The sequence below is a fragment of the Diplotaxodon limnothrissa genome, linkage group LG12 (genome assembly GCF_057381915.1).
Source record: "Diplotaxodon limnothrissa isolate DT_005_m linkage group LG12, D_limnothrissa_male_GT1.1, whole genome shotgun sequence".
NCBI lineage: Eukaryota > Metazoa > Chordata > Actinopteri > Cichliformes > Cichlidae > Diplotaxodon > Diplotaxodon limnothrissa.
The window spans coordinates 22,378,742-22,391,080 of NC_140607.1; the positions used below are offsets into that span (position 1 = coordinate 22,378,742).

The 12,339-nt window shown below is 41.9% G+C and overlaps 1 protein-coding gene across 1 annotated transcript in view; it reads right to left on the reverse strand.

The window, feature by feature from the left end:
* LOC146621326 (uncharacterized) overlaps positions 1–7,186 on the reverse strand; it is a 39,088-nt gene extending 31,902 nt beyond the window's left edge. The window contains exons 1-2 of the mRNA XM_085368333.1: positions 7,148–7,186; positions 1,250–1,345 (exon numbers count right to left, since the gene is read on the reverse strand). Coding sequence (XP_085224459.1) covers positions 1,250–1,345; positions 7,148–7,186 — 135 coding nt within the window. The remainder of the gene's footprint in view (positions 1–1,249; positions 1,346–7,147) is intronic.
* Between the last annotated feature and the right edge of the window lie 5,153 nt (positions 7,187–12,339).

The window sequence follows — 12,339 nt, forward strand, 5'->3', positions numbered from 1 at the left end:
ACAATCCAGCACATAACAGCAGGGTGCAAGATGCTAGCAGGCAAGGCATACATGGAACGCCATAACCAAGTGGCCGGCATAGTGTACAGGAACATCTGTGCCGAGTATAACCTGGAAGTCCCGAGGTCAAAATGGGAGATGCCCCCAAGGGTGGTGGAGAATGACCGAGCTAAGATCCTGTGGGACTTCCAGATACAGACGGACAAAATGGTGGTGGCTAACCAACCGGACATAGTGGTGGTAGACAAACAGAAGAAGATGGCCGTAGTGATCGATGTAGCGGTTCCGAATGACAGCAATATCAGGAAGAAGGAACACGAGAAGCTGGAGAAATACCAAGGGCTCAGAGAAGAGCTCGAGAGGATGTGGAGGGTGAAGGTAACGGTGGTCCCCGTGGTAATCGGAGCACTAGGTGCGGTGACTCCCAAGCTAGGCGAGTGGCTCCAGCAGATCCCAGGAACAACATCGGAGATCTCTGTCCAGAAGAGCGCAGTCCTGGGAACAGCTAAGATACTGCGCAGGACCCTCAAGCTCCCAGGCCTCTGGTAGAGGACCCGAGCTTGAAGGATAAACCGCCCGCAGGGGCGTGCTGGGTGTTTTTTTATATATATATATATATATATATATATATATATATAGCTTGTAATTTTACGAATAGTTCTCCAAGCTTCTTTAAGGACACTCAAAGTTCTTCTATGGATGTCCTCAAAGTTGTGTTTTGTTCTGTTTTTGTCTCAGATGATGCTCCACTACTTCAGTAATATGAAGGTTTGTGTTCTGGGGAGGCCAATCCATGACTGATAGCGTTCCACTGTGTGTTTTTCTATCCAGGTTTTTTGTTTGTTTGTTTTTTTACTGCACTGGCAGTGTGTTTGTGACCATTGTCAAGCTAAAAACAATGTTGCTGCCAACCACGTTTCACAGATTCAGTTAAATAAATGGGAACATAGTATGTGTTTTTGCGACAGGCTGCTAGTAACAAAGTTCAATTTAAAACCAATTCTTTGCTGAGTTGTTCATTATGCGTAGACACAATTCACGTAGGTGCCTTATTTATGCTTGAAGGATTCATAGGTCACTATGAGGTCCTGGAGAACTAATGCTCAAGACCACTTTCGAAGTTACAAGGAAGTCTGGCTCCTTGGAAACAAGATAGAAATAATGAGGGGCAACTCTAAAATTTTTCAGGGTAATATATAAACATGCAACACAAAGCACATGAACACAAACAGGTAGATATTGAAGTTACCTGGCTGAGGTGTAGAGCTAAGCACAGTGTTGCTGCTACAGTGTCAACATCTGGCTCAGGTCCACCTAAAACAGCATGGACGGGACCCTCTGATGCCTAAAAGAACAAAACGACCAATTTATTGTATCAGTATCTTTTCATTTCAGTATGATTGGAAGGACATTATTGTCTCTTTATGTCCCAACCAAACAAAAGAACTGTGAAGCACTTTGATCTGCTAGCTGATGTACAGTATATAATGTACCAGCATCAAGCCAGCATGATTATGTTAGATGACTGCAGCATTTTGAAACCCAACCTGATGCATTAATAATGAAGTCACGGTGCTGCAAGGCTTAGCTCATGCTTGAAAGAAAATGCTTGTAAATACGCACTACACTACTGGCAAAATCCATCATGGGAGCAAAGGATCAGTCGAAATTAGCAAGAATAACTTTTTCACTTCTAACTCAGAGTAACACGGTTTATCAGAGAAGTGATGACTTCCATTAATTTCTGCAAACAATGAGAACAAACACTCCTCATTTAGGTTAAGTGGACGCTAATGACAGCTCCATTACAGACATTAAACATTCATCTCAGGGTGAAAAAGGCAGAAAATTATTTTTCCCCCTTCATTTGTTGACTGGGACTCTTAGTAGAAGATCTTAATACGGCAGATGATTCATGAACTTATCTCTGGACATTTATGTATTTTTGTTAAAATTTGAAAAAAGACACTCTTATTTAGCTGATTTAGCAGGAGACAATACAGCCTATTCACCTTTACTTTTTTTTAACAAAATCATCCTCAACCATTGAGTGCCCTCACTGGGTGCTCTTTCTATACCAGTCTTTAACATTTTATCTAAACATCAGTTAAGTGCAGATAATCTGAATCACCACTAGTGCAAGACACACCTGCACCCTACTCCAAAAGGACTAGCAGGGCTACAAGTACCTTTACAACAACGTCACTGGGAGCATGACAGTCTATCAAAGATCAGTAACCTTGAGGCCACCGTACCCTCCTCCCAACTTAACCTCCATTCCACACATCTGCTCTTATATTTTTATGCTTTTACATTAGCAGGCTGATACTGATCTTTATAATTAAAAACTGCTGCATGCCTTTTAGTAGACTTCCAGTCTCTGTGTTATATGATAGTCAACGGCTGTCCTGGAATCAGTTAACACACTTACATTGTGATGGATTGACACCCTCTTACTTTTCTGAGCTTTTAACTATGCATTCTTCTAATAGATGATCAGATGCTTCTGGATGTTCCAAGAAGCAGAATAAAGCACAGAAGAGACCAGGCCTTTGCTGTAGTTACAGTTAAACTTTAAAGTTTAAATTAAGACCTCACCCAAAACTCAACGCTTTTGCTTTGTTTCTTGTTTGTTTTATGTTTTTTTTGCTGCATATTTCTGCTCTGTTTTATCCATTTTAGTTGTACAGCACTTTAGTTAAACCTTGTTTTGTTTTTAAATGTACTTGTAATGTAATGTAAAAAATTGACTTGACTTTAGAAAATGGTCAGCACAAACAAACTCTCAAAGCACGTTAACTTGTTACTTTATCTGGTAATCCTGCTTTCATCTTGCAAGCCTTACAAACACTCAGCAAATCTGTTGACTTATCAAATACATAATGGAGTCCGGTAATTTAAGGGAGCTAAATGCCATAGTTAGACACATAAAGCACTGGTAATAGTGCATAAGGAATTGAGCCAGTGTCTTGTTTCTGTTCTTATGGCCTCGCCGCTCAGGCCAGAGGGATAAATGAAATGAGGGGTGAGGTAATAAAGAGCAAAGCGCTCAGAGGGAGCGCAGAAAAAAAGATTTGAGGCTGCCTGATCATAAGAACGGAAGGAGTCTGGTTATACTGGAGGAAGGAGGCCAAGGAGTTCAAGAAAGGCTTATCAAAATGAGGAGCTGTAATATAGTTGGTGAGTCAGAGGTGTAGAAGAGGTGCAGGAAAGGAGAAAAGGAAAAAATGGAAGCCAAACAGGTAGAAAATGTGACAGGAAAGACAGAGAGGGGAGGGGCAGCGGGGAGGGCAATTTAAGAGGTAAAGCGGACGGGGGAAGTATCACAAAGAGGAAATAAAATAAGAAGCAGAAAGAGTACAGAATGTGTGCGAGGCAGAGAAGGATGGGGGACGGGCTCTCCTGCCCGTTCCTTCATAGCAGGGAGGGCAGCAAAATAAATCAATAGTAGATAGCCAGAGAAAAGGAAGTGATGCATTAGCAGGAGAAAAGGCCAATGTCTGTTCGACTGCAATAGGAGAACACTGGTGTGCGCGCACATGTGTACTGGCCACCTGATACCTTTCAATCTGAGTGCTCTCTTTCTCTCCTCCTCGCCTTTCTGAGCTGCCATATTCAAATCCTCTCCCCTCGTTTAGGTTTAGGACAGTTTTGTGAAATACATGAACAGCTGCTCTGATTTTATTTTTTATTTTTGCTTAGATAAATAAAGATTAAATGTAAAAACTACAAAATTTATTATTGTATTTGCTCTCAGCAAAAACTGAAATAGATTAATTTAAAAAAAAAAATCACTCCCTCTCTAACAGTTGTGAGACACTTAAACAACCTAATTCAACCTAAAATAATTAAAAATATTTACACCTGTGGTTTTGCAATCATTGGACCACCCGGTTCTTCATTGTGCTAAATTAGAAATATCTATTAATCATTATTGGAGTCTCAGCTTCCACCTGAATCGTGCGTCTGTAGAACACACTGCAGAACCGCTATGATGATTTCCTCTTAATATAGAAATAATATAAAAAGTACACACAGAGAACAGCTGCTTCCTGGTGTGAGGTCATACCAATGTGCCGTAGTGATGTTTACATGATGTACACCCCTAAATTTCCATACACGCGCTTCATCTCAACCTGACATCTTGGTCATATAGCTGAGGAACATATTGCAGCAGAATTCACACAATTTCTGCTGGGAAAAAAAGGAAAATAACAGAAATATTTTGGTGTAACAAATTAAAATGCTCACTAGAAAAAGAGAAAATAAGATCACAAACCTAATTAAAAAGTTCCAGTTCACGAGATATTGGATTTCAATGCTAATTTTCAATTAGGAGTTTCTATATAACCTTAAAAGTTACTCATTTTTGACTGAAGCTGTGGTCTCTCATCCATCCGTCCATCGGCTTATCTAAGTGAGAATCACAGAGTTTATCCCAGCTGTCATTGGGCAAGACATCAGTACACTCTGTTCAGGTCACCACTCCATCACACGAGTAACACAGAGAGACAGTCACACTCAAATTCACACCTAATCACCTGTTAACCTGACAAGTGTGCTTTTACACTGTGGGAGGAAGCCAGAGTACCTGGAGAGAAGCCTCAAAGCACAACAAGGACATGCAAACTCCACACAGAAAGGCCCCTGTAGTGATGACCGATTAATTGTATCATCTTCGCCACCAAACAATGTATATGCTCAATAAAACACTGCAAAAGGCAGCCTGAGTTGCAATGAATAAGAAAAGTCAATTTATGCATGGACCATGCATTCACGCAGACACGCTGGTGAGCATTAGGCTACTATGCTCACAGAAAAATCTGCTTTTTTGCAAATATATCCTCATTCCAATGCTTAAAAGTGTTATCACGCATTAATTTTTCTGACATCACATAGGTCTAGCAGTTTATTTAATTAGATAGATAGATGTCTCAACAACAAAATCTATGTGATGCTCTAAATAATTCTAAATAATTAAAGAGAGAAAAATGACAAATGTTAGAACATCCCAACATACAAAGTTTTAAAATGACCTGTTTCTGAATGAAGGCGCAAACAAAGCCAATTAAAGCAGTCCTACGACTCTGTTTTTTTGTGTTTGCATGTGTGATAGTGTACAGATTGAGAAAGACAGATGCGCGAAGCGCACTCAGCATGCCGCTTTAGCTCGATGCCAAATGTCGTAAGAGTGAAGGAGTTAGAGCCGTGGAGCTACACAGAGCAAATCTGAGTGAGAAGGAAAGATGGCTTCAGTAAGTTCTAAGAGCCAACATAATTAGAGGTATTGCTGTTCTGGACCATAGCCATGCAGAGAGTGGAGAGAAAGCGGGATGAGGAGAATGACAGAGACGAGAGCGTGGTCAGCAAAAGAGTGAATTATCAAAGTTTACATTAGAGAGCTACGAGAGAGAGAGGGATAAAGTGCCCTCGCACACAATTTGTACGTGTGTGTGCATTTGTGTGCGAGAGAGAACTGAGGAATGGCTGTTAATCGTGACATGTGTTACACCTTATCTGGATCTGACATGACATGACACTCATCAGTCGTCCCCTCTTATCACTCAATTACCTTGCTGTGCTCTGATCTGCAGATTTGCCTCTTTGAGCTTTTCTTCTCCCCAGATAAAAGGTCTTAAACTCGCCTAAAAATTTAATCCCAGACAGGTTTGCATTGTGCTGACAGACAGCCGTTTACACAGATAAGTGAAATATTGTATTGTAAGTATATTAATTATTGTAAGTATTGTACGGTGGGTAAGAAATGCTGCAACCCTGCATGTTGGGTTACAACAACAATCGGTGTCCATAACAACATATTTTCCCTGGTATTCCCTTAACTAGAAATCACTTTGTTCATATCATTTTATTACGGCCTATCGCAGACACCTATATGCAATTACTGTAATAACCGGGCAATATCAAGACAGAGATTTTTCTCTGAAATATTTATCTCAGCTTTGACGTGCATCAGCAAGCTCAGGCAATTATGTACATTACCCTGTTACACTACTCCTTAAGACACACACACGCACACACACACACACACAGCCTTTATCTGCTGATGAAAAATATGCTTGAGGGCAGCTACTAAATGGGCCATGATGTGAGGCTGATTTCTCAATGTATAGGATGTTTAAGAGAGGGTGTGAGAAGAAAAAATATTAACTTTAAGACTAAAAAAACTGCTCTGTTTTGGTTTAGTATGTGCTCATGTGTGAACGCCAATCAAGTCCTCTCAGACTGTGTGGTGGGTGTTTTCCTTCCCCTCCAAAGAAAATAAGGAGCAACATAGCAAAACTAAAACTATTAAAGTCATATTTCAGTACATGGTGTACAGTAGAGCATCTGACACAGACAGATATTTCTGATCATCCCCTTCCTGGACATTGTAAAGAAATGATGCTAAGCCTTGCCAAAATATGATGTCCCAAATACGACAGAGACAGTATTAACAGGAAATGAATACCCTTTTTGTTTAGTGTGTTTGTGTGTAAAGGGGGATGGCGACACACACATACAGACACTAGGGTCTCTCAAGCACATGCCCAAAAAGCAGTTTTAGGGTCCTCCATGAACTCAAGGCATGTAGACCACATATCTGCTACAACATAGGCTGGATGTGCTGGATGTGCCCCTGAACGCAACATAATGCTTCACAGATGCTCTACGTTCATTTGATCCGTATAAATTAAGCTGTTTAGTATTTGCATGAGGCTTTTTTGACAGTGTGCGAAGAGATATTCAGCTCTGGATCAAATGCAAATTATGAGTCAGTATCTGCAGAGCAGCCAGATAGCAGGGAAGGACAGCCTCCGGCTAAACTTGTTGATGTCACGCCTTCCCCTCATTAGAAATCTCCTCATTCAAATTCACACACTGGTGTTCCTGTAAACACAACGTGCTTATTGTATTGGACCAAACACGCCGTTCTTTTCCTTTTGTGCTGTCATACTGGCGATCTACAGGTGCTTTGGGGGGTGGGCATGGGGGGCGGGAAGACCGAGGGGACGTGAGAGGCGTTTGCCGTGCGCTTTTCCAGCAACAGGAACGCAGCCTGTAGCACAGCAGTAGCAGCTTTCCCGTCATGGTCTCATTCATTATACCCGCAACCTGGTGTTAACGCCGCTGAAGGCTCTTAACTCACCCCGAGTCTGCTCTGGACCCTCCGCAAATACTCTTCCATGTCGGCCTGCGTCGCTACGGCGCTGTTGCAGATCTCTCCATAGACCAAGTTTCGGCAATAAGGCAGCTGATGTGGGCTTGTGTTTTTTCTCCCCCCTCTCTCCTCGCTTCCGAGTCCCCCGCTGCGCTCGCACTGCAGCACTAGCTGCTGCCGCGAGAGACGTCGGTCCTCCCCTTCTCAACGGGGCGAACCCACAACACCGAGCAGTGGGTGTGACGGTAGGAAGAGAAGATCCGACGGAGGCGCGCTCGGTGATTCAGCCGCGCACCCTGCGGTGGTAGGAGGCCCCCTCCCCGCCCTTCGTCCTTCTCCCCCGCTCAACCCCTCCTCCCCGTGCACATTAACACATCCCTATCCTATCCCATACAGCCTCAGATGAGACCATACTGAATTTAGTGAGTGATGAGTGCAGCCTAGCGCTCCAGCTTTACGTTACAGCACGCTGCTGGTTTGGCTCTATTCTTAATTTGAGGATATTCACACTTGTGGTGCACAGGGGAGGAAAAATGCCGCAATATGATAACAACCACAGCCAAAGAGCACCGCAGTACCTTTCTGGTACGGGCGTGCTTTCACAGGAAGCACTTTAATTAACCTGAAAGATGTCCCTGTGAGGAACAGTAACACACACACACATAGGAAGTCAGCCAATCCTGAAACTTTAATATTTAAAAGAGGTCGTTTATCATTGGTTCATTGTGCCACTGGGTTTAACTCTTTAACCCCCCCGCCCATTTGGTTTCTGATAAGTCGACTACACTCAGATTAATTATAAAGTAAAAGTAATAAAGGGTCACGTCAATTAACATGAAGCTTTGGCTTCATTTGCCAGTTCGTGAAAAACAACTGAAAACTCATGCTATACTGTACCAATGCCAAATCTTGTTTGTGATAAGAGTAACGAAAATGGAATGATAACCAAATAAATCAGCATGGACTGTGGTTATTTTCTTATAACAGGCCATTAAAGGACAAAAAGCAAACTGGCTGGTGTATCACTACTTAAGAGACAATCCCCCATATAATGCACAAATGTTTGTGTGTGTGTGTGTGTGTGTGTGTGTGTGTGTGTGTGTGTGTGTGTGTGTGTGTGTGTGAAAGAGAGAGAGAGAGAGAGAGAGTGTGTGTCTTTTTCACATGGCTTTTAGCTCAAATACCACATTTATTGGAATCCATGGTTGCCTAACTGTATTAATGCAGCAGGCACTATGAGCACTACTGTGAGCATCTTGCTTCTCCATTTGTGGTGAAAGCAGTAATACTCTGCTCTAAATGCGAGCTCTGTTAGAGCACTGTCCCTGCAGAAAGCCAAGAGGGCTCTTACAATATTCAGACCAGATCTAATCAGTTCAAAATAAAAGTTATTGTTTCCTGAGAAACAAAAAGTGATAGACAGTTTGTTAATGACTATCTCTATCTATCTATCTATCTATCTATCTATCTATCTATCTATCTCTCTCTCTCTCTCTCTCTCTCTATATATATATATATATATATATATATATATATATATATATATATATATATATATATATATATATATATATATATTTATTTATTTATTTTTTCAAACAATATGGGAAGGGTTACTTCCCTTCAAGGCTTTTCTACATGAAGTCACTCAAAATTAGTAAGACACTCTAACAAGGTGGATATGTGAAATACAATGAAGGGTAAGGTGCAAAAGGTCACCAAAAGCCTTAAATATCGAGTTTCCCCTGTTGCTATATTGTCAGTGGAAATAGATTTTCTTTATATATTTTTTTACATTTGCATATACATAACGTTACCCCCTTCATTGTGAACAAGCTGTAATGGTAGATTTAGTGTGTTCCTGTGTCTGGGAATGTCCAAGGAATTACAGTAACTTTCACAATAACAGAGAAGCGTGAGCAGGCACAGACTACACCTGAGCAATATATTGTCACTGTCCTGCTCTAGCCTGTAACTACTATCTGTATTTGCAGGAACATTTTAGAATATTCCTTCAAAGAATGCCTAACGACTGCCAGAAATTCTTTTGCAGGTTTTCTATATCAACAGCAAAGAGGATACATTTGCATATGCTCATCATAACACAGGTTCATTCCAGGTTTATTCACTTGTTTATTTATGATGTGCAAAGTAATTAAATCCATCCTGAAAACAAGGTGACCCCATGGAATCAAAACCAGTTTGCTGCTGCAATGTTTGGGCCCCTTCAATGAAATGAATTTAAAGATTATGATTTTGTTTTGTTAAAATTGTCTCATTTTTCTACACTTTATATCTCAATTTCATAATAAGAGCGTCACAAACACTGAACACTGAAAAAAGCATTACTGCAAGTCCTGATTTGGATTTCTGCAACTTTTCCAGTGTGACATTATGACAGACAGCACCACTTGATGCTGGCTCATACTCAAAAAGATGCTGCAAATTCGGTATTTAGTTTGTAGACTCTACAAAGTGAAAGCACGCATATGTTTGGGGAAAGTAAATGACCGATTACAAAGCTTTTAGACTAAAACGTTTGCTTTTAATTGCTGTGACAGTTTTTATCCTGTCGCTGTGTGGTCGAAGTTTCACGACGAGATTTCGGGGAAGAATTCTGGTTCTTTGCACCTAATCAGTTTCTGTGAAACGGGAACTCAAGACAGTTTTACCTGAGGTGACTGAAAGATTCTTGAAGGCCAACAGGAAGGCAACAGGCGGACCATCCTAGCTGTGATCCATTAATGCTCCCCTGGCTCGCTCTTTTATGGGCAAATTGTAAGATCTGTCGTATTTTGCCACTAAATAATTCCCCATCACGCAAGTGAGCCTTACAGCGTCTGCACTACAGTCCTAAACCGGCTTAATTTTCCATTGAAAACAATAGGCCGCGCTAATTGATTTTAATGGCTCTCTCCGCGACGATGCGCCCCTTATGACTTGGAGAGAGGTCTTTAAGATTATTATTATTAGTATAATTGCCATTACCCCCACACTTTCCCTTTGCGAATGGGAGACAGAGAAAGAATATCTTTGCCCTTAAGCTGAACAAATAATTATTAGAGACTGGAAACAAACAGACGACCGTCATTCACACGCGCGCCCACTTGCGCGCACGCACGAACACACACATGTCTCTCCACCTTAGAGGGGACCCCCTCCTGGCGACCCTCATTCCCTCCGCCGCCCTCTTCGTGCAGCGTGCCGCTTGTAATTTATGCAAAATTAATTGATACATCTTTTATAATTGATGTGCTGTAAACTTAATGAGTAATTTATGTAATTAGTCAATTAAGGATAATTCCAGCATATGTTCCATATGCCCAGAAGGTGTGCTTTACAACTAGTTATTTGTCCAGGAGTTGGGTGCAAGCGAACGCTGCCGTAGACTACCTAATTAATTTTGTTATGCAGATCAGCTACGGTGTCTATTTAACGGCCCCCTTTGTGAAAACAGATTTAATATTGATCTTTCCCGGGCGTTTTAAGAGGATGCTTTTACCCGCCCTGGCCTCGGAGGGCCTCGGTGTTTCAAATCTCATTTTTCAGGCGCAGGGAAAATAGTTATTCGGAGAAAACAAAAAAACACAAGCGCAGCATCAACTGTCTTTTAAAATGTTCCCTCCTCGTCAAGCAAAGTGGCACTAAAAAGTCATTTTCTTTGCAATTACATAATGTCTTTAAAATATGCTCTCCGTTGACACGGTTGACCTTTTGAGTGGGCTTGAAGGACCGGGACATAACGGGAGTGATACACCGGCTAATTAATTGACACAGTTTTGAATATTCATACCTAATACAGCGAGCTTGCCCTTAATTACATTGTTGGACTTCTCTCTTAGGAGGCTAAATCACGGAAGGCTTAATTATTGTAATGTATTCGAGGGCCCACCGGGGCACCGCGGAAGACAGGAGCCGTCAAGGACCCAGTCATGACACCTGGCCAGAGGAGAAAAAACTACGAGGAGGGAGGGGGGCTTTTTGCGGTTCTCCGCTGAACAGAATTCAGAGCAGGGGATGAAGTTTGTTTACATCCTTGTAGGATTCACCAGAGAGTGTTTGAACAGACAGACAGCCGCCGGACTCCCCTCTCAGCAATTAATCAACAACAGCGCCTCTCTCTCTCTCTCTCTCTCTCTCTCTCTCTCTCTCTCTCTCTCGGTGTGTTTTTGTGTGTTTCTGTGCGAACGAGCTGGTGTAATTGAGAGCAGAAGAGAAGCGCACTGATGATTGTGCGCAAAGGAAGACATGATTTATTGTTGGCAAAGTCTGAAAGTGCAATCGAGCAAATTTAACAAAGATGCTGTATTTATATATTCTATTCTTTACTATTTGTTTCCTCGACTCGAATGGGGGAGATTTCAACGCAAATCCACGCTCTCCGTCACAGTTCTTTCACCGCAGACACACAGATGACAAGGCAGTCTTTATATGTGAAGCAACTGAACACTTTAATACTATAACATTACATGACTTCTGGTGCTGTTTAAAAAATTGCAGGAGAGGTCAAAGGTCAAGTTTATTCGCAGAGAAAATGCCACAAAACCTTTGGTGATTTTGTTGTCTTGCTCCAAGACATTTCAGGAGATTCGCCACTTTAAACGAAGATTAGAAGTTAAAATCGGTCCAAAAGTGTCAATTTTGTCCTCGTGTACTTTACGTGGGAGTCTTTGATTGGTAAACAGCAAATTAGACGCAAAGGCATGTGCTGAACGCACATCCTCTCATGTTTATCCCCCCCCCCCCCTACACACACACACACACACACACACACACACACACACACACACACACACACACACACACAGCCCTCTGCTCTCTCATGACGTGTCCCCTGAGTGTCTGGATAATAGATAGTAGAGCTGGCGACCTGCGGGGGTCTTACAAAAACGGCGCTCATTGAGTGTGAGCGTCGCACAAGAGGAGAGGAGCCACATCACACACAGACAGCAAAGCAAACCGGCCTCTCATATCATCATTCAGCCGCCGCGGAAACAAGAGCAACTCGGAGGACTTCTCAACTTTTACGCACGGAAATTTGACATTTACGCACGATTTCAAAAGCATAATTTGACGAAGACACGGACAAAACCAACTTATTTACGGACGTGAGAGACTCTCGAGGATCTTACCTGAGCGGCGGGCCTTTGGGTTTCACTATTAATCGATAAAGCAGGTAA